This window comes from Setaria italica, chromosome VII, assembly GCF_000263155.2.
Source record: "Setaria italica strain Yugu1 chromosome VII, Setaria_italica_v2.0, whole genome shotgun sequence".
Lineage (NCBI taxonomy): Eukaryota > Viridiplantae > Streptophyta > Magnoliopsida > Poales > Poaceae > Setaria > Setaria italica.
Genome location: NC_028456.1, coordinates 30,071,819 through 30,091,274, shown reverse-complemented (window position 1 = coordinate 30,091,274; position 19,456 = coordinate 30,071,819). Strand labels below are relative to the sequence as shown.

At 43.7% G+C, this 19,456-nt stretch overlaps 2 protein-coding genes across 2 annotated transcripts; both read left to right on the top strand.

Annotated features, from left to right (window-relative positions):
- Positions 1-3,890: 3,890 nt before the first annotated feature.
- LOC101756023 lies at positions 3,891-5,285 on the top strand. The gene is made up of 2 exons (XM_004976764.3): positions 3,891-4,170; positions 4,517-5,285. The coding sequence occupies exons 1-2, from the start codon at positions 3,982-3,984 to the stop codon at positions 4,985-4,987; spliced, it is 660 nt and encodes a 219-aa protein (XP_004976821.1). The 5' UTR covers positions 3,891-3,981; the 3' UTR covers positions 4,988-5,285.
- An 8,462-nt stretch (positions 5,286-13,747) lies between these two features.
- LOC101755486 (peroxisome biogenesis protein 6) lies at positions 13,748-19,456 on the top strand. The gene is made up of 17 exons (XM_012847876.3): positions 13,748-14,054; positions 14,934-15,587; positions 15,728-15,971; positions 16,073-16,214; positions 16,389-16,572; positions 16,664-16,855; positions 16,938-17,210; positions 17,303-17,374; positions 17,522-17,608; positions 17,736-17,858; positions 17,938-18,048; positions 18,154-18,192; positions 18,279-18,400; positions 18,477-18,621; positions 18,703-18,786; positions 18,875-19,025; positions 19,128-19,456. The coding sequence occupies exons 1-16, from the start codon at positions 13,821-13,823 to the stop codon at positions 18,962-18,964; spliced, it is 2,796 nt and encodes a 931-aa protein (XP_012703330.1). The 5' UTR covers positions 13,748-13,820; the 3' UTR covers positions 18,965-19,025; positions 19,128-19,456.

Sequence of the window (19,456 nt, the reverse complement as noted above, 5' to 3'; positions counted from 1 at the left end):
TATTGATTACGTATAGCTCTATATGCCTAGAGTCTCTAGAAAAACATTATACTCCATTCATGTTTGCAAGTTGACACATGGGAGGGTCACACAAACCTGTGGATTTTTTTTTATTTTTTTGCTCGGTTTATAGTTGAAGAGTCAAATCAGCATGGTTCCCTCCCTTTTTTCCTCGAGTCAGACTATTCATGCAATTGTTTGTTCAGGATTATGGTTGGCCAACAAGTTGACCGTATATGGGCATGGCCAGCATCCCATCATGTAAAATAAAATATTGTTTTTTTTCAAAGCCGCATAGTGGGATGGATATGTTTTTATTTCTCCACGGTCAACAGATATGTATTTAATATTAGAATAGGAACTCGATGCTCCACTTGACATTTTATTCTCTGCCTGTCTACCAGGCTCCGTCAGCAGCTTAATGGCGGTCAGAAGTTTAGACAGTCATATGACGCCTGCACAATCAAGGTTCATGGATGGATTGCATGGTGGGGGATCGAGAAAGGTGTGCTCACCCTGTCACGCCCCTGCCCCCACACACTTTGTTTAGTTAATGCCAGAGTTCCTGGGAAAACATCCATAAGAAAGATGGAGAACCATGTTTTTTTCCTGTTAGAGCTATGCAATTCAGGCACTAGACGGCACAGCCATGTACACATTCACGGGGATGCAAAATTGTGCAGCACACTGAATTGCAAGGAAGGCTTCGGTGGATAATGCTGTTCCTTTTCTTTCTCTTTAAGTATTTCAGCGTTTCTTAGAGAGAATTTATGCATTGGTTGCAATCTTGATATATCCGAATAAAAGCTCCTGTGGTTTGCCCTAAAAAATGTATGAGGGCTCGTTTAGAAAACTTGGTAGGAATGTAAAATAATTCAAAAACTATGGACATATTTCCAATAAATTCCTTTGGTTTTAGTTACAAGAATTAATGTGAGATGATATTCCATCAATTATTGTTATAGTTAAAGTTCTTCAAAATCGTTTAAAGATTTGTGAAACGAAATCTATTTATATCTGTCCTTTATAAAAAGCATGCATATAATACGACGCAATACTAGTAAAACTTTTATGAAGCTCGATCTTTTCCATTTCTAATACGTCCTACAAAGAAAATAAGTTGAGAGAGTACTAAACTACTAACTTACTCCTTGTGATTGCCGGTGGACACACCTTATGACAAATGCCCCACAAATCTCTTGTTTTCAAAGAAAAAAATACAAAATCAGACTCATGCCTTTTCGTAACAAAAGTTACTCCTAGATGCAAATTTTTAACTCCCGGAATTCCAAATTCCATAGGACTTCAGTACCCCAACACGGTTCATGTGTCCTACTCCCACTCCTGTAGGATCTAGTGCTGCCTTTTTATTCAAAAAGCTATATCGCCGATTACCAGCCGTTGAGCTACCAGAGACAGAAGATCCCGGGTGGGCACTTGCCCCCGCCATTAATGCGGAGATAACCAAAGGCCCTAACAATCCGTTCATTAATAAGTGCAATGCAAAGATGAAGACATTGATTGCATTGAATGAGCAATTGAACTCTTGGGTGTGAAGATTTAGGAAGCTACTTTTCCCATGACAATTCAGTCGCCGTTGCGTTAGTTAATGCGTTTGTTGTGGGTCATTTTACCTGGCCCCACACCCAAGGAAATGCAGCGAAATGGAGCACTCTGACCCAACTGTAAATGTTTATATTTAGGTCGAAATCATTCACAAATGGAAAAGAAAATCACACCCCACCTAATTATGGAGTAATAGGCTTGCCTTAGAGATAGAGTACAACAACAAAAAATTGTTATTGTTGGCAACCAGTATTAATGGACGGAGAATGATGCTTTTACTATAGAGAGTGCTTCAACTCTGTCCATACTAGCCATGTACTACAGCCAACAACCTCGATTTTTTGCATGGACAAAGTCGATCCGTTTAAAAGTTGCAAGAAGCGTGTTTAATCCAACTGCAATTAGAGAGACAAGTACAATTAAGAGAGCAGCTCGCTGGCTAAGCGTGCATATGGTTAAGTAGTTGCACATACATGGTGCGAACTGCATCCTACAAGACGAATGCATGATCGATCGAATCAGTCAAGGCGGCACGTCTTCACAGTCGTGTTGTTTTCCCCAGCTTAATTGCGTGCAAATGCAAAGAACATATTTCACGGGTTGCTGTTGCTGCCCATTAAAAGCCTTTCTATTCGGTGGTTATGGAAAACAATCCTCACCATCAATTCGTGACAAGATATGGGTGTGATTACTTTGTGGAGTAGGAGTACGTCTTTTTAATACGAAAAAGCTACGTACCCCAATTTCATTTCTTTCTTCCTAATCAATATAATCACCTACCGTTTGCTAGTGATGATATGATGGAGTAGTAGCATTGTCACCTCAATTGTGTTTATATTTTTCTATTCACACTTTTCCACTTGTATCTGCACATGTTGCCAGGGATAAATTAAACATAGAACACTGGCGATTGAATTATATTAAAGCTATAAATTAAAATGTCCTTTGATTTCACTACGTGGTGTAAACATTAACATCTTTGTTTTATTTGTAGCCGAATCATTTCTTTTTAAGTACAACCACATCTGTCGTGCCATCTTATAGATGAACTATAATTGCACAATGAATATAAAAATAAATACCATTCAAGTTTAGCACTCTCTCTCTTTGAAGAGCAAAGAACAAATAATTGCTATTACCTGTCCATTTTTTTTCCTTTGGTTAGTATTGCTATGGCTACAGCTTAAAGTATACTCCATATTTTGTATTTGCCAAAACCGAAACTACTCCACCCTTCATTTAAAAACCATCAGCCACCAAACCATATGGCGACAGTATGTAGCTGTAGTGACACTGGCTACTAGCCACTATTAAATGATATGGCCTGGCAATGCTGAATAATACTGTTATGAGGTGAACAATGGCGTATATGTTAATTGTATCTTTTATAGAAAATATGTAATTAGTCACTTGGTACACAGTTATTAGATGGAGAATGATGCATCTATCAAATATGGTTTTTAGAGGAAAAAAGTCCGAATAAGCCACACGGTATGCTGTCATGAGATGGGCACCACAGAAGTGTAGCTGTTACTAGATGATACGTAAAATCGACTGTGCTGATGCTGTGGGGGCGGGTCGCCATAATTGAGGGCCTTTGTTAGTAGATCCATAGGACAACGAAGTGGTATGCGATCTCCAGATGATATGGTGACACATGCAAATATAATCACCAATCTTTGACAGTATTAGCCACCAGATGATATGGCAACACAGTACGTAGCTGCAGTGACACTAGTTAGTAGCCAATATTAAATGATAGGCTAGTAGCCAATATTAAATGATATGGTCTGGCAATGTCGAATAATGTTGTTGTGAGGTGAACAATGGCGCAAATTTTAAATATGTCTTTTATAAAAAAAAATGGAATTGCTCGCTTGGTACACGGTAATGAGATGAATAATGGCGCATATGATTTTTATTAAAAAAAACACTGCATAAGCATCATGTTATTCCATGGTGAGATGAAAATGGGCGCATATATATGTTAAATCGGTTTTTCTTATATAATTATATGATGGTTAAACGGGCATCTCAAAAGGTTTAATGAAATGTGGCATGCCAAAATTCATGCCATGCATGAATTCAAGAATAAATGGAAACCCGTGTTTAAATAACTTCAAATCCATGCTAGTACTCAATTAATAGCCAATTGATGAATATAAATTGCCAACCATTTCCCAACAACGCCAATAAATAGCGCAGTCCTTCACAAGCATATTCATTGACCTCCCCTCCCTGACGCGCGGGGCCCAGGTGTCGGCCACGGCGGCGGCCTCCGGGATATATATAGGCGTGCCAACCCCACCGCTTCTCCTGCAGTCTGCAGAGCAAACGCGCAAACGAGGAAGAGAGGAGCCATTGCCACCGACCGCCGAGAAAGGAAACCGGGGAGGCCAGGAGGCCCGCTTGGGGATGGCGGCCGACGTGGGCTCTGTCGCAAGGCTGCTCCGCGGGGAGGCGGGGAAGAAGGCCGGGCCGCCGGAGATCGTGACGATGGATCTTCTGGGCGGCTGCGGCGGCGGCGGCGGTGCCGTGGAGGACGAGGTGGTGGACCTCGAGCTCTCGGTGCCTACCGGGTTTGAGCGACGGCTTGACCTCCTGGTTAGTTGATTCTGTCCTCTCTGTGGTTTATATGTTCCGTTGCTCTAGGTGATGTGATCCGCAAGGGTTGTTCACTTGTTCATGTGGTTGTTGCTCCAGAGTTTTACCCGAGGATTTTAAATTTTAGTGACCCGGTATTCTTATTTTCAATCTGGTCGTTTGCAAGAGGTAGAGATAGATGAGATTCCCTTTACCTCTCGTTCATGATAAGAACAACAATTGTTTTTTGTTTGTATTGTTCACATGAGATTTCCTTGGTTAAGCATGGTGGAATATGCACTGATCAATTTCCAGAAAGTATTTCTTCTGCAAAGTACTGAACCCAATCCTGTTGATTTTCTTGCAGTCCGGCAAGACGTTCTTGACTCCACGACACCCGAGCGTCCAAGACGGTCGTCACCATCATGATCTCAACCTGCCTCCCCCGGCCGTCGCGGCGGCAGCGCCAGCCGCCTCGACCGCGGTCTGCACCCTCGACATGGTCCGCTCCGCTCTCGAGCGCGCCGCCGCCGGGAGAGCTGCCGCCTCGCCGGCGACGTCATCCACATCGTCCGCGTCCACCTCGTCGTCCTCTTCCTCAGCGGGAAAGCGCAACCGGTCGCCGCCGACCACCGCGACCCCCGCGATGCGCGCCGCCGCATGCCCGTCCTGCCTCACCTACGTGCTCATCGCCGAGGCGGACCCCCGTTGCCCGCGTTGCGCGGCTAGGGTGCCACCGCTCGCCGGGAAGTCCGTCTCCACCGGCGCCGCCCCCGGGGACGGCAGCGGCAAGAAGCCGAGGATTGACCTGAATGCGGCAGCCGATGAGGCCGAGTGAATGGAGGAAGAGAGAGAAGCGGAAGCTGAAAAAAGAAATAGAAATCGGAAAATGTTGTTCTTCTAGGCAATATTTGTCTGACAGAATTGCCTGATTATAGTATTAGGGATCTATATTTGTAGAGTATGATCATAGGATCAAAACAGCTGGAGTAGAAGTTGGATTTTCTCTCAATTTAGTTTGTTCATTTATTCCTTCGTTTCTCTTAAAGTCTTATGTACAAAATAATAGTAGTTGTTTCTTAATTCCATTTTTGCTGGTTATACTGCTATTTTTACTACTAGTAATATTGTTTCTATTGTTTTGGACTTTGGATGCATAAAAATAAATATGTTAAGAGTACAAAATTGTGTGAGTTGTAGAATTATTTAAATTTGGAGAAGGGTAATCAATTTGGACTCGGTAATCCATATTAAATTATAGGATATTGTCTGGAATTCGCAGTTATAAGCGTAATTTTTCAAATAATATACGTGAGTGTCATACCATCTACAGTATGATGATAACACGCAACCTTAGTCCATAACAACTTTATTATCTTTCTTTTTTAAAACTTCAAATAAGTTGTCATTACTTTCCTTTTTTTATATTGTAACAAAATTCCGTTAATGATATAGACGAACCAATGTATTTTTTATGGAAAATCCACACATATCATTTTCATATGTCAAATCCTAACAATTTTGTGAGCATTGTGGTCAAACTTTTGCACTTCAATTGCTTGTGTTCTAAAACAAATCTACTAATTCACGACTTGAAAATTCTCCGGGCCATCTTTAATTTCTTAAACATTAACAATCTCATCTTTCCACTTAGGCGATTTGGTATGTTGTGAAAGATTCAGTCAAACTTATGGGAATTGCGTCTCAAAGAAAAGTTGGTGTGATAAAAGATCCACACACTTACCAACAAAAAAACTATACTTGGTCCAATCAATTAAATTTTGGAAATTTGATTCCAAAACCCCCAAGGATCCAATGAGATATCCTCGTATCTACACGGCGGACGTATCACAAGAAAGCATTAATGCATGAGATGGAAGGTTGCAATTAAGCTTGCTAGCGCACACACAGCAGCATGGTAATACGTGGCAGGAAAGCAAAGGCAGGCAATTAACATGGCCATTTAGCAGCAACAATAGACTGGCATTGGCGGCATTTGGCGAGTGCAGTTCAAGTAAAGCCAGGCACCACGCTCATCGATCCATCTGGTTAGTTGCCGCCCTCCCCGTAATCAATGCCCCGCTAATCCATGCAGATGGAGACGCGCCCCGGTCCATCCACGGGGGGTTTCGCCTAATTAATCACCACGTTAATGACGACTAGCGATGGCTAATCAGGTTCGATGCAGGGTTAGTTATTGCGGCCATAGCTCGAGGGGGCGCTCGCTGATTGGCGGCGGTTCAAACTGCGGACGAAGTCAGGCCGACTGCTGATGATGATGGGATTAAATTAACGACACGTTTATTTGCGTAGTGCAAGTTCATTTCGCGATAGCAGCGTCCACCTAATTGTGTGTGGTATTATTTTTTCCCCTGTTGAAGCTAGCTAGTACAATTAAATCGGGTTGGACTTGCAACCGTGGGTGCTAATCAGGCGAGGTTGTGTCAGGGAGACGCCGCTGGGCGCTGGCTGATTCAGGCCGTCCCTGGCCGACGGCCGCTGATGGCAGCGGATTAATTGCCCTGATGGCGTTGCGTCAGCAGGTGGCGGGGCGAGCGGGATTTTAATTTTAATTTGGCCTTCCACGTAGAGCACCCGGGGTTTGGACAATACTAGCTAGGCCTAGGGGGACGAAAACCTCGAGCTTTAATGCGTTCTGGCAGTACAAAGAGAGGTGATTCGATTAGATGAAGCGCCCCTGTCTCAACGAATCATTAACGTAGGAACAACGTGTGAGAAGCTTCTTGCCCCTGTGTGTGTGTGTGTGCGCGTGTGTTCAGATCGATGGTCAGGTCAGGTCAGGTCAGGTCCCTCAGCGGCATTTATGGGTGACGAGATTATTGTGCGCACCGCAATTTATTGTGCGCGCACCTACGTGCCTGCCTGGCGTCTGTCTCCCATATCAGCATGCCATCGTATCCGCAACCGCCTTGCATCGGATCGCTCATCCCCGCCGAGTTCGGCCGCGGCCGTGTGGTGGCTCTTGTACGCTTGTGTAGTAGGCAGGCCAGTGCTGAGTGCTCGCTCGCCTGACGAGTGACGATGCGCTGCTATCTCCAAGCCAAGCCAGGCAGTGCAGGAGCAGGGAGCTCCATTCCATGATGCCTCGAGTCTGAACAGCGGCAACAAGAGTTGATATGATCATAATTTTCGATCTTTTTTTTTGGCTCAGCACCGACGCTCGGAAGCAGAAAAAAAAAACCCGTGGGAATTCCTCGCACTGCCGGTGAAGTGAGCCAAGCGAGCGAGTCGCGGAGGGTTAGGCGGGGTCGTGGCCGCGCGGTGTGCCTTTCGGTGTGGGGAGAAGGCGGGCGGGGGCGGTGGCGCCGTGGCGGGCGCGTCGCGCGTGCGGTGCGGCGAAGCGAGGGGGCCGGCCCTACCCGGGAGTCGTCGGCGGAGGCGTGCGCCCGCGGCCCGCCTGCTCCCCCGATACGACGCGCGCGATCAAAGCGCTCGGCTTCCTCCTCCCCCTCCGTTTGGACTCGCATTGATGGCGGCGACGGAGACCGTCGAGGGACGGACGGCGACGGGAGTTAAGGAAGGGAGATCGAGGGGTTGCATGCAAATGCAACAGCCGCATCCGCAGCAACGCAAAGGCTCCGGTCGACGGGCGGGACGGACGACCCGTGGTAGGGACGGAACAGGAGGAGGCCGGGCAATTAATGGCGCCGATGACCGTCGACCCGCATTTACGACCACGTCCTTGTCGGGGTTAGGTGCCTGCACGCCACTCGTGTGCCTTCGGTTTGCCGTCTCCTCCTCGCACGCCTGCCTGCGGACGCACAACAGCAGAACAGGATCCTCCACACCAATGGGCAATGGCCACTGCACGGACGGCGGAGTATATATGGTCAGCTGCTGAGATCCAGTCTTTCGGTTCATCCATGGATGCAGGATGCGGAAATCGTTTGGTTTGGTTTGTCAGGGTTGTCGGCAGATTCAGGGCGGATGCCTCGAGGCATGAACCATGAAGCGCCCGCATTTTGCATGCTGGTGGTCGTTCTTGGAGGGACAGGCGAGACGGTTGCTCTCCCCTGCCGCTGCAGGAAGTTGGGAGATACGGGGAGCAGTGTGTCGTGTCATGCCCATGGTCCCAGGATAGATAGAACTCATGCCGAAATATGGAAGAAGAGACACGCGTTGCATGTGCTTGTTGGACCGCCAGCATCGTCGACCTGCCTGGCCTGACTTTTCACATCGCACGACGGAAGCTACGGTGATGGGCCTCTTGAGGATAATTCATTGCTGCATGAGCTGGCGCGGAGGCAACCAAAGCTCTAGCAAATTCTGTACTCTTGAAATTTGGGCTGGGCTCACATGGGCCATCGATCTTCAGTCATTTGGGCTTTCACAGACAAACCTGAAATTTGCGAAGTGTTCCATCATATTAACCTCAATTTTTTATCTGTTTTTTAACGTGTACTCCTATAAATAAATTCGAGCTACGAGCAACGCAGAATGAGCCAATTTGCTCCAATCGGCAACCTACCGGCACACTGCTTCTAGATTTCCTTTCATATACTATAGGCAGCCATTCCAGTCGTACCATTATATTATACATACACTGCAATCTGCTAACCAAAATTCAAATCTTACCGAATCTCATCCAATTTCATTGATCCAGCTGTAGCAACAGTTTTTTTTTTGAGAGAGGACAGTAGCAACACATAAAAATATGAAATCCTCTCAAGTCTGAACGGGCTTGTCATTTGTGCTTCCTCCTTCCTCCCACCGTCTGTTTGTTCAGGGCTGAAGTCAAGTGGTCTCTCTCCCTCTCTTCTGCTTCCAACTCCCGACCTGGCTCCCGTCGCGGCTGCACCAGCAACATGTAAGAAAAGAGGTAACATGGTTGCCTATCTTAGCACCATAGGTGTATGTTAATATAGGGACTAAAGCCCAAGAGATATACATGAGACTCATCATCGTATGTGATTCGGATTCTATTCTATACATCATCTATCTCTAACTCTATCAGGAACTGAACCATCTAACGATGACAAGAGTTTGAATCTGTTACAAGATATTATAACATCTTCCCTCAATCTAAACTCATTTTACAACTAAGATTTAGATTGCGTTTAAACTCTTCAAGCTTCCCAACTGGTAGCGCCTTGGTGAAGTCATCTGCAACCTGATCTTTAGTAGAAATAAACCTGACTTGCAATTGCTTTCTTATGACTCGTTCTCTAACAAAATGAAAATCAATTTCAATATGCTTTGCTTGAGCATGGAACACTAGATTTGCTGACAAGTAGGTGGCTCCTAAATTGTCACACATAGAATTTGTGGCTGCCGCAACTTAATGCCAAGTTCACCAAGCAAAGACTCCATCCAAATCAACTCTACTGTAGCATTTGCCGTAGATTTGTATTCCGCTTCTATACTTGATCTAGATACAGTAACCTATTTTCTAACACTCCACGACACAAGCTTTGATTCCAAAAATATTGCAAAGCCACCTGTAGATCTTCTATCATCAATATTACCTGCCCAATCTACATCAGAAAAGGCACTTAATAACATGGCGCTAGACCTTTCAATATTTAGCCCAATACTCATTGTATGTCGAACATATCTGAAAATCCTTTTAACAACTGTCTAGTGATCACTGGTAGGCACATGCAAAAATTGATACACTTTATTAACAGAGAAGGCCAAGTCAGGTCTAGTGAGCGTGAGATATTGCAATGCTCCAACTATACTTTTATACCTCGTACCATCTTCAACACTTAGCATCTGCCCTTCATGACTTGAGAGTTTCTCTATCACTGATAACAGTGTGAGAGATGCTTTACAATTTTTTATACCAACTCTAGCCAAGATCTCTTGCGCATACTTTTTTTGTGACAGCTACAAATCTTGACTATCTCGCATGACTTCAATTCCCAAGAAATAATGCAAGTCACCAAGATCTTTCAAGGTGAAATCTTTCTTTAAATCAAGCAGCAAAGATGTCACAACGTCACTAGATGAACTAGTGACAATAATATTATCCACATATATAAGCATATAAATAACAATTTCTGAATGTTGATAGATAAACAGGGAAGTATCAGACTTACATGCTGTAAAGCTAAGATTAATGAGTTTAGAACTTAATCTTGCATACCAGGCCCTTGGAGCTTGTTTCAAGCCATATATAGTTTTGTCAAGTCTTCGTACCATATTCAGACGATGATCATTCTCAAACCTAGGAGGCTGCTTCATATAAACCTCCTCTTTCAAAACACCATGCAAGAACGCATTTTGAACATCCAACTATCTTAAGCACCAATTTCTGGAAACAGCAATAGACAACACTAGTCTTACTGTAGCAATTTTAACAACCGGGCTGAACGTATCTTCATAATCAATGCCATATCGTTGCTTAAACCCTTTTGCTACCAAATATGCTTTATATCTATCAATTGTTCCATCTGCCTTCCTTTTAATCTTGTAAACCCATTTACAATCAATCAGGTTGCTTCCTTGCTTCGCTTCAACGAGATGCCAAGTCTGATTTTTCATTAACGCCATATACTCCTCATACATTGCCTTTTTCCACTTAGGATCTACTAGAGCTTCATGTAAGTTTTCTGATTCACCAGTAGCACAGAAATTTAGCCATCGAACTGTTCCATCAGTGAATTTCTTGGGCTTAACAATGCCATGTTGTGACTGTGTGTGTCATGGTGAAGATGGCTTCTCAGCTTGAATTCCCAAAGAAGGAGCATCTGATCCACCAAAATCCGTAGAAGATCCACCAGGCACAGCTGTCAATCTGTGTGCTGTAACAGGAGCGGACAGGCGATCGGTCGCAGGTGAAGGCAAGGGAGCAGCTGCGGCACGTGGTGAGGCGAGACTGGCAGTCATGGCCCGTGCTGAACTCGCGCGCGGAGACGTAGTCAAAGTGGATGTTGCCCCCTCAACCGTCGCGCTGCCGCTGGCTAGGACCGACGCAGGCGTATCCGCCCGGGTGTGCGTGCCGTCAGGAGCTGCAGGCGGATCCATGTGGGAGTGCGGGGGGGTCCGAGGAATCAGGAGCCAACGCAGCAACAGGGAAATCAACGCCTGGATCTGCTACTGCACTATTTTGTATCGTTTCAACACCGTTTTGCACCAAATTTTCTGCACCTGTATCCTGCTCATGATCAAATGTATCACTAGAGATATTAGTAGCATTAGTAATACAACTTACACCCCCTGGACTCAAGAGATGGTTTGGAAGAGGAACGATCTCTTTGCGAAGCTGAGCCCCAACATTGGGATGAAGCTGAACAAATGGGAAAACATCTTCGTCGAAAACTACATCCCTAAAGATGTAGATTCGACCCGTAAATATGTCTAGGCACTTGAACCCTTTGTGCGTGAAGCTGTAACAAGGGAAAGCACATCTTATGGAGCGAAAAGCGAGCTTGTGATTATTGTAAGGTCGAAGATTAGACCAGCAAGCACACCCAAATGTGCGAAGTGACGTGTAAGAGGGCTTTTCTTGTAGGAGACGCTCATGAGGTGTTTGGAAATTGATGACCTTGCTTGGAAGGAAATTTATGAGATAAGCGGCATTTAAGAACGCATGATCCCAATACTTCAAAGGCACAGATGCATTAGCAAGGAGAGTAAGACCAACTTCAACGGTGTGGCGATTCTTTCTTTCAGCGGCGCCATTCTGCTAATGCGCATGGGGACAAGAAACTTGGTGAGAAATACCAATGTGTTAGAAGAAAGAATTCAATTTTTCGTATTCTCCTCCCCAATCAAATTGCATAGCTTTAATTTTTCTACTGAATTTTCTCTCAACTAATTTCTGAAAGTCTTGAAAGACATCAGATTTTTTTCTTAATAAGATATATCTAAGTATATTTGCTAAAATCATCTATGAAGCTAACATAGTATGTGTGGCGTCCTGCAGACACAGGCGCCGATCCCCACATGTTTGAGAAGATCAAATCAAGGGGAAATTTGGAGATACTATGTGAAGTAGGATACAACAATTGATGGCTCTTGGTCAATTGATAAGAATCACATATGGAATCTGAATTTTTATTGCTATCATGTGGGAGACTATTTGAACTAAGAATTTTTTCTACAATAGGGAAAGCTGGATGACCAAGCCTACTATACCATCTAGATGTCGACGGCCTGCTAACTCTAAAAACTTGCTTGGCAGGATCTCCAAAGGACCACCGCGGCTCTAAAGGGTAAAGACCACCACGATATCTACCTCGATGCAGAATTTTCTTTGTATCCTGATCCTTAATAAGAAAGAAATTTGGATGAAATTCTAGGAAGACATCATTGTCTTTAGCAAGTTTGTGGACGGAAACAAGACTTTTGTTAGCAGTAGGAACATGAATAATATTTTTGAGATGTAAATCTTTACTAGTGGTATGTAAATTTGTATGACCAATATTACTAATTTTCATACCTGTGCGTTGTGTTTTTCATGGATCGTCATCTTCTCAAGTGTACCAGTGACATGATCAGAAACTCCACTGTCTACATACCAATTTGTGTCGTAGCCATAACCAGTGGTAGCTGCTCCTGATGTCTTATACTCTTGCTGCTTGCTCTTCATCTTCATCATATCTGTACCAACGCTTTGATGCATCATGTCCTCCCTTCTTGCAGATCTGGCATATGATCTTGACATTGCGGCCTCCTTGCTTGGGCGCATTATTTGGACCAAAATTCCCGCGGTTTTGATTTCCACCGCGGCCTCCATTGCTCCTGTCACAGCCACGATCGGTACCATGCCCGCGACCGCACCCTCTCCCAGCCAAATTAGCAGATGACCGGTACTATCCTCCTTCATGATGATACATCTCCAGGCGCATATCATAGGCTAAGAGCTGAGAGTATAATTCACTTAAAGAAACATATCTAACACAACCAAGCATCGAACGGATTATAATCAAAATTAAGGCTGTTGAGGATAAAGTGAGCCATCTCGTCGTCATCTATCATCTTGCCAACTGCAACCAACTCATCTTTGAAGGCGCACATCTTGGTGTAGTATTGTGATGAGGTCATGTTGCCCTTCTTAATTGTAGAGAGCATCATGCGTAGATTCGAGATCCTTGCCTTAGTAGAGTGCGCTGAGAACATTGCTTCAAGTGCCTCCCATGCTTCTGCCGAGGTGGTCGCCGTTGCTATTGAAGCCAGCGCCTCCTTTGTCAGGGAGTTCAGCAGATAGCTCAAAACTTGTTGATCTTTTGCAACCCACGAATCATAGTCGAGGTTGTGGACAATCTCCTTCGTCTTGTCCGTCATGGCTACTTCCGTAATTTTGGGTGGCTCAGGGATAGATTCATATAGAATCCCCATGAGTTGATCTCGTCGAATTGCCGGAAGAAATTAAACCTTCTACAGCAGGTAGTTGTCATGAGTCACCTTCCAAGAACCGGCGCCGGTGCAACAACAGTAGATGATGATACCATGGCTGTGAGAAATTTGAATGTTTATGGAAGAGGATGCTCTAATTACTAGAGAAAATGTGTTTACCTATCTTAGCTCACCACGGGTACATGTTAATATAGGGACTAAATCAAAGACACAGACACAAGACTCATCATCGTACGCGGTCTATACATCATCTGTCTCTAGCTTAGCTCTATTAGGAACCGAACCATCTAACAATGACAAGAGTTCGAATCTGCTACAAGATACTCTAACACAGCAGCCTGGCAGCCATGGTGGAGAGGCGGCAGCGGAGGAAGCCGCTGGTGCTCGCCTCCACGCAGGCGCTGCTCGACTCGCTCCCGGGGGACCGCCCGCCGCCGCCGCCGCAGGAGCCGGTGCGCCTCCGGGCCGGCGTCCTCCGCTTCCCCTCCGGAGGAGGCGGCGCCGAGTTCGGGGAGCTCGCCTCGTTCGTCGCCCTCCCCGCGCCCGCGCTCCGACGGCTCGCGGTCGTCACCGGCACGCCGGTACGTCGTCCCCTGATTTCAATTCGGCCGAAGACGCAATTCATTTGTTGCGAATTGGAGAGCGGTGCTGGGAAATTCGATCCGCTAGGGTCCTCTTTCAGGAAACTACTCTTGACTGCTTTCAGGAGGAGATCGGGTCTCATGGATTTTGGTTGCTCATAGAACGAGAAAACTCTACTTGATTAATTTTGATCACGAATTGGATGGGATTGGTGATAGACTGCTAGATACTCGAAATGAGCTCCAATAGTTGATAACTGTAACAAACAGGACTTCTAGGACATCACAGCTACACAAACTGACCATTCTGGGCGTGCATTTGTGTTTCGATCAGGATGCTATGCGCTTGCTTCACTGATCTACTTAATTTAATGGATACAAACTTTTAAGCTTTAATGGTGAATTAGTATGAGTGTTATGTATTAAACTCTGCTAGGTGCTTTGAGGAGTGAATAGGGTCTTGTGGAATTTGTTTTTTCATTAAATAGAAGGCTGTCCTTGTGAATTTTGGTGATGAATTACATGGGAATTAGTGATTTCTGTACCCAGATTTGGGATGGGTGCGATGGGCAATATGTTTATAGCATCGCAGCTGCTAAGATTAACCATTGTGCTCATAAGGTTGTATATTGATCAGTGACTTAGCAAGTTAATCTCTGATATAATCTATGTGCAATTCTGTTTAAGCTTAGATAGTAAATTGGTACTGTGTAGGATTCTCTTCTGTTGAATAGGTGCAACGGACGATTTGTTTAGACCATTGCAGCTGCAAAAACTAACCATTGTGGCCATATCTCATTCAGTAGATGGTAAATTGGTTATGTGTGGGATTCTCTTCTGTTGATATTAGTAAAATAATATGCAGCTATTGATCTGCAGGTACTTGTCAAGAATGCTGACAATAATGTTGGGAGGATTGTTAAAGCGTTATTATTTGACCACCCATCCCTTGATGAGTCCGGGACAGAGCAGACTGATCACGTGGCCTGTGCCTCTCCTCATGGTCATGCAGGTCATGCAATGGGCATCTTACCTTGTCGCTCGTTTCCTGCTACTGGTTTTGCATCTGTGAATGAAGATGCTGCTTATGTCAGCCCACTTTTGGCATTCAACTTGGGATTGCATATTTCTTGCCTCAATCTTCTAATTCAAAGAGGAGGGGAGCCTTTCAAGTTTTGTTCTCAAGTTGAAGAGCCTCATGCTGCTTCCAGTGCTAGGAGTGATATTTCCCTTCTCTTAGATCTTCTTCCATGCCCTCAAGTTCCTAAATATGCTTTGCATGTACGGGTTTCAGTTGTGAGGATTCCTGAATGTGGTGTGCTTGCTTCTTTAAATATAAATTCGTCTGTTGGAGGAAGTGACTACCAAGACATGGTAGATCAAGCTTTGAACGAGTATTTTAAGTTTGATAGGTTCCTAGCAAGAGGGGATGTCTTTTGCATACAGAACAATTGGAATTGTGGTGCGAGCTCCTGTCTAGCATGCAATAAGCAGGTTGATAATCTGCATCCTCATAATGTGATCTACTTTAAGGTAAATTACCTATTTTTCATACTTCAAAAGCACTATAATCCATAAATACATCAGATGATATTGAACTCTTAGCTTACACTTAGCTGCATTTGCTCATAATTGTATAAAAGTTCTTATTTGTTAATATTTTAAATTGCTAGGTGACCAGCATGGAACCATCAGATGAACCTATTCTTCGTGTTAATTGCAATCAGACAGCCCTTGTTCTTGGGGGAGCTGCTTCTGCTGCAATCCCCCCTTACTCCTTCTTTTCTGCTTCTGGTGATTCAGTTCCTTTGCATGGCGAAATAGTGGAGCATTTTGCCTCTATAATTGCCCCAGCATTATGCCCTTCAGATATTTTACCAAAAATCAAGTTCTCCACTTTTATATATGGCCCTTCAGGTTAGTGCACTTCAATGATAGTTTGGTTAAATTTATTTCTAAAGATTACTACTCTATTTTTTTCAATTAAACCTGCGCCCCCAAAAATGGTTGGTTAACAGGATGTGGAAAGCGCACAGTGGTCAGGCATGTTGCTAACCATCTTGGTCTGCATGTGGTTGAGTGTAGCTGTCATGATCTAATGACATCTTCAGAAAGTGGGGCACCTGTTGCACTTGCAACTGCCTTCAAAGAAGCTCGGAAGTACTTGCCTTTTTCTATTCTCTGCTGTTGAAGCTTATTCCTGTTTTCAGTTATGAAAATGCCATCCTCTCTGTTCTTTATTTTCTTATGTAGAATGCATTACATTTATCTACTGTCAGGTGATTTTGTTTATCTCTTTGACATTTATTTTATTGAATAACTTTCTTTGTGAAGGTATTCCCCTTGTATAATACTTCTTCGCCACTTTGATGCAATTGGGAATTCATCCTCCAATGAAGGCCCACAATCTGAGCAATCTGGGATTGCGTCGAACATTGAATCTGTTATTAAGCAGTACACTGGACAATGTTGGGTTGCTAAGGACTCAATGCCAGGAAGATATGTAAATGGGAGCTCAGTAAGTCTTGATTCATCTTACTATTAACAAGATCTAATGATTTAAGACCATGTATACATCACATTTCTTATTATAGTTGTCTTTCTTGCAGTACCTCGTGGAGCCTGAATGTGTAAGCTCTCTTCAGATTATACTAGTTGCAACTGCAGACAGTTCGGAAGGAATGCAACAGTCAATTAGGCGATGTTTCCGCCATGAGATTGACATGAAGACTATGAATGAAGAGCATAGAAACAAACTGATATCTGAGACACTTCAAGGCATTGCAACAGTTGGTGATGAGGTACCTTTTAGTCATTTTTCAGCCCAAAACCTTGTTTCCCCTCTTTCAATGCATCTCCTGCTTATGCATTTTCATTTTTCAGAGTATTGATGACAAGTTTGTAAAAGATTTAGCAGCACAAACGTCAGGATTCATGCCCAGGGACATACTTGCGCTGATTGCTGATGCTGGTGTGTCCTTTGCACATAAAATTGCAGCAGAGAAAGATAGCAAAGAATTCAGCAATCATGAGGATATCCTTCCAGAAAGCTCTTCTGCCACTCAAAATGAGGAAAAACATTTCTGCAAAGAACATATTATGTCTTCCTTGGAACGAGCCAAGAAAAGGAATCGTGCTGCACTGGGCACACCCAAAGTAAGCATTTTAATTTTATCTTTGAGGACCATTAGTAGACTGCCCATGAATTGCTTATAGCTGATTCCTCTACAACTTGATTTGTTTTTTAGGTTCCCAACGTCAAATGGGAGGATGTTGGTGGGCTAGAGGAAGTGAAAAAGGTTATTCTAGATACTATTCAGGTAAATTGACTTGATTCAGCTGTAAATATCAACAACACCAATATTGCGTGCTCTTATGGATGATAATGAGATTTGTCCGCAGAAGTTTCCGCACTACTGACTGGTCAATTTTGGAGGATATTGACCTCATTTTACATGATATTTCAGTTGCCTCTGATGTACAAGCACCTCTTTTCTTCTAAATTGCGCAAGCGATCAGGTGTCCTGCTATATGGACCTCCAGGAACAGGGAAGGTAGGTTTAAAGGGTTTTGTACTTAAATTGAATTGATTTTTTTTTCATTTTTACCTACCAATAGACAAGTGCATCCAAAGGCACTATGATATGGGGTCACTAAAATGATTGCTACTTGGACTTTTAGACCTTATTGGCGAAAGCAGTAGCAACTGAATGCTCATTGAACTTTATTAGCGTGAAAGGTCCTGAACTGATAAACATGTATGTTGGAGAATCAGAGAAGAATGTACGGGACATTTTCGAGAAGGTATGAAAAATCAGAGACATATAATTGTTATAAAAATGCATAGATTTTAATATTTCCAATTTTTCACTGTCAATCTCAGGCTAGATCTGCACGCCCATGTGTCATTTTCTTTGATGAGCTTGATTCCCTTGCTCCAGCTCGAGGATCCTCGGCAGATTCTGGTGGTGTTATGGACAGAGTTGTTTCCCAGGTATAATTAACTTCGTTACTGAGGCGGCAACACTTTCCTCATAAGTTTTCTGTTAAAAATGCTGGTTCAATCTTGCCTCACTTCCCCTTTTTTTGTGTTTACTAGTTACTTGTGGAGATAGATGGGTTGAGCGATAACAGCCAGGTAGTTTCCTCCACCATGCTATACTTGTATTTACCTGCCATGAAGGATGCTTGACATGTTGGGAATTTTTCCCAAATTGTTTGTAGGACCTTTTCATCATTGGGGCTACAAATAGGCCTGACCTTCTTGATTCTGCTCTTCTTCGCCCTGGCCGGTTTGATAAGCTTCTTTATGTTGGTGTGAATACTGATGCATCATACAGGGAAAGGTTGTCACTTGCAGTTTTCAATTGGTCTATTTCTGATTCGTGGCAATCGTGATCTCAGTGTAATTGGTATATGCAGGATCCTTAAAGCACAGACGCGCAAGTATAAACTCCACAAGAATGTTTCTCTTTTGTCAGTTGCTCAGCGTTGTCCTCCAAACTTTACTGGTGCCGATATTTATGCACTGTGTGCGGATGCATGGTTTCATGCAGCAAAGCGATCGGTGAGTATTTCTGCTCCCTGCTTTTCCACATTGGATTTTTCATAGCTTTGCTCTGTTGAACTTACATGTGGTATTTTCCAGGTTAAAACATTTGAAACTGATACTTCAAGAAGTAATGATGCCAGCGCTGAAGAGGTCATTGTTGAGATTGATGATTTTATGACGGTAAAACTCCGAACCATTTTGAGTAAGCACAGTAATATTATGTGGTTGCATGTTTAGGGGAAAAAAAAGTGTTACTGTTACTGCACAGGTGTTGGGAGATATCTCACCATCACTATCGCTGGAGGAGCTTCAGAACTACGAGCTGTTGAGGCAGAAGATTGAAGGGCCTTCTAGATGATGACTAACAGTAATATTTTATTTCCCATTGATGAATTTGTCCCACTAGAGACTCCCCCAAGGTTCACACTCTTAAACTGTTAGCATTTCATAAACTTCCATCTCTCTTTTTTTTCTCTTAATTACTGTAAATCCATTTACAATTACAGTGCCTGTTTTCACAGATTGGTGCCATGACAATAAGTGCCACCGCTGATGAATTTGGACATTTTTCCGGTTCCACCACCAAGTGCCGGATGGCAGATTTTTTCCAGTTACATCTTGGTAGCGGCATCTGCTCATTCGGTTAATTAGTATATACATCAGACCAAGTTCTTTTTTTTTTGAAGAGAGGCTGCCTTTATTCTTATATTATCTGGGCTTCATCGAGATGATGACAAATGATGTAAATCAACTTTGTACAATTACATTTGCCACTGTACTTTGTACTTGAGATAAAACGACAATGTATAGCATGATCGATCATCAAAGCTATCCCTGGAACATACGCTCA

Coding starts and splice junctions, on each gene's coding strand:
- LOC101755486 (XM_012847876.3), top strand. CDS start 13,821: ATGGTGGAGAGGCGGCAGCGGAGGAAGCCGCTGGTGCTCGCCTCCACG. Junction 15,972..16,072: donor TTTTATATATGGCCCTTCAG/GTTAGTGCACTT, acceptor GTTGGTTAACAG/GATGTGGAAAGCGCACAGTG. Junction 16,215..16,388: donor GCCTTCAAAGAAGCTCGGAA/GTACTTGCCTTT, acceptor TTCTTTGTGAAG/GTATTCCCCTTGTATAATAC.
- LOC101756023 (XM_004976764.3), top strand. CDS start 3,982: ATGGCGGCCGACGTGGGCTCTGTCGCAAGGCTGCTCCGCGGGGAGGCG. Junction 4,171..4,516: donor AGCGACGGCTTGACCTCCTG/GTTAGTTGATTC, acceptor ATTTTCTTGCAG/TCCGGCAAGACGTTCTTGAC.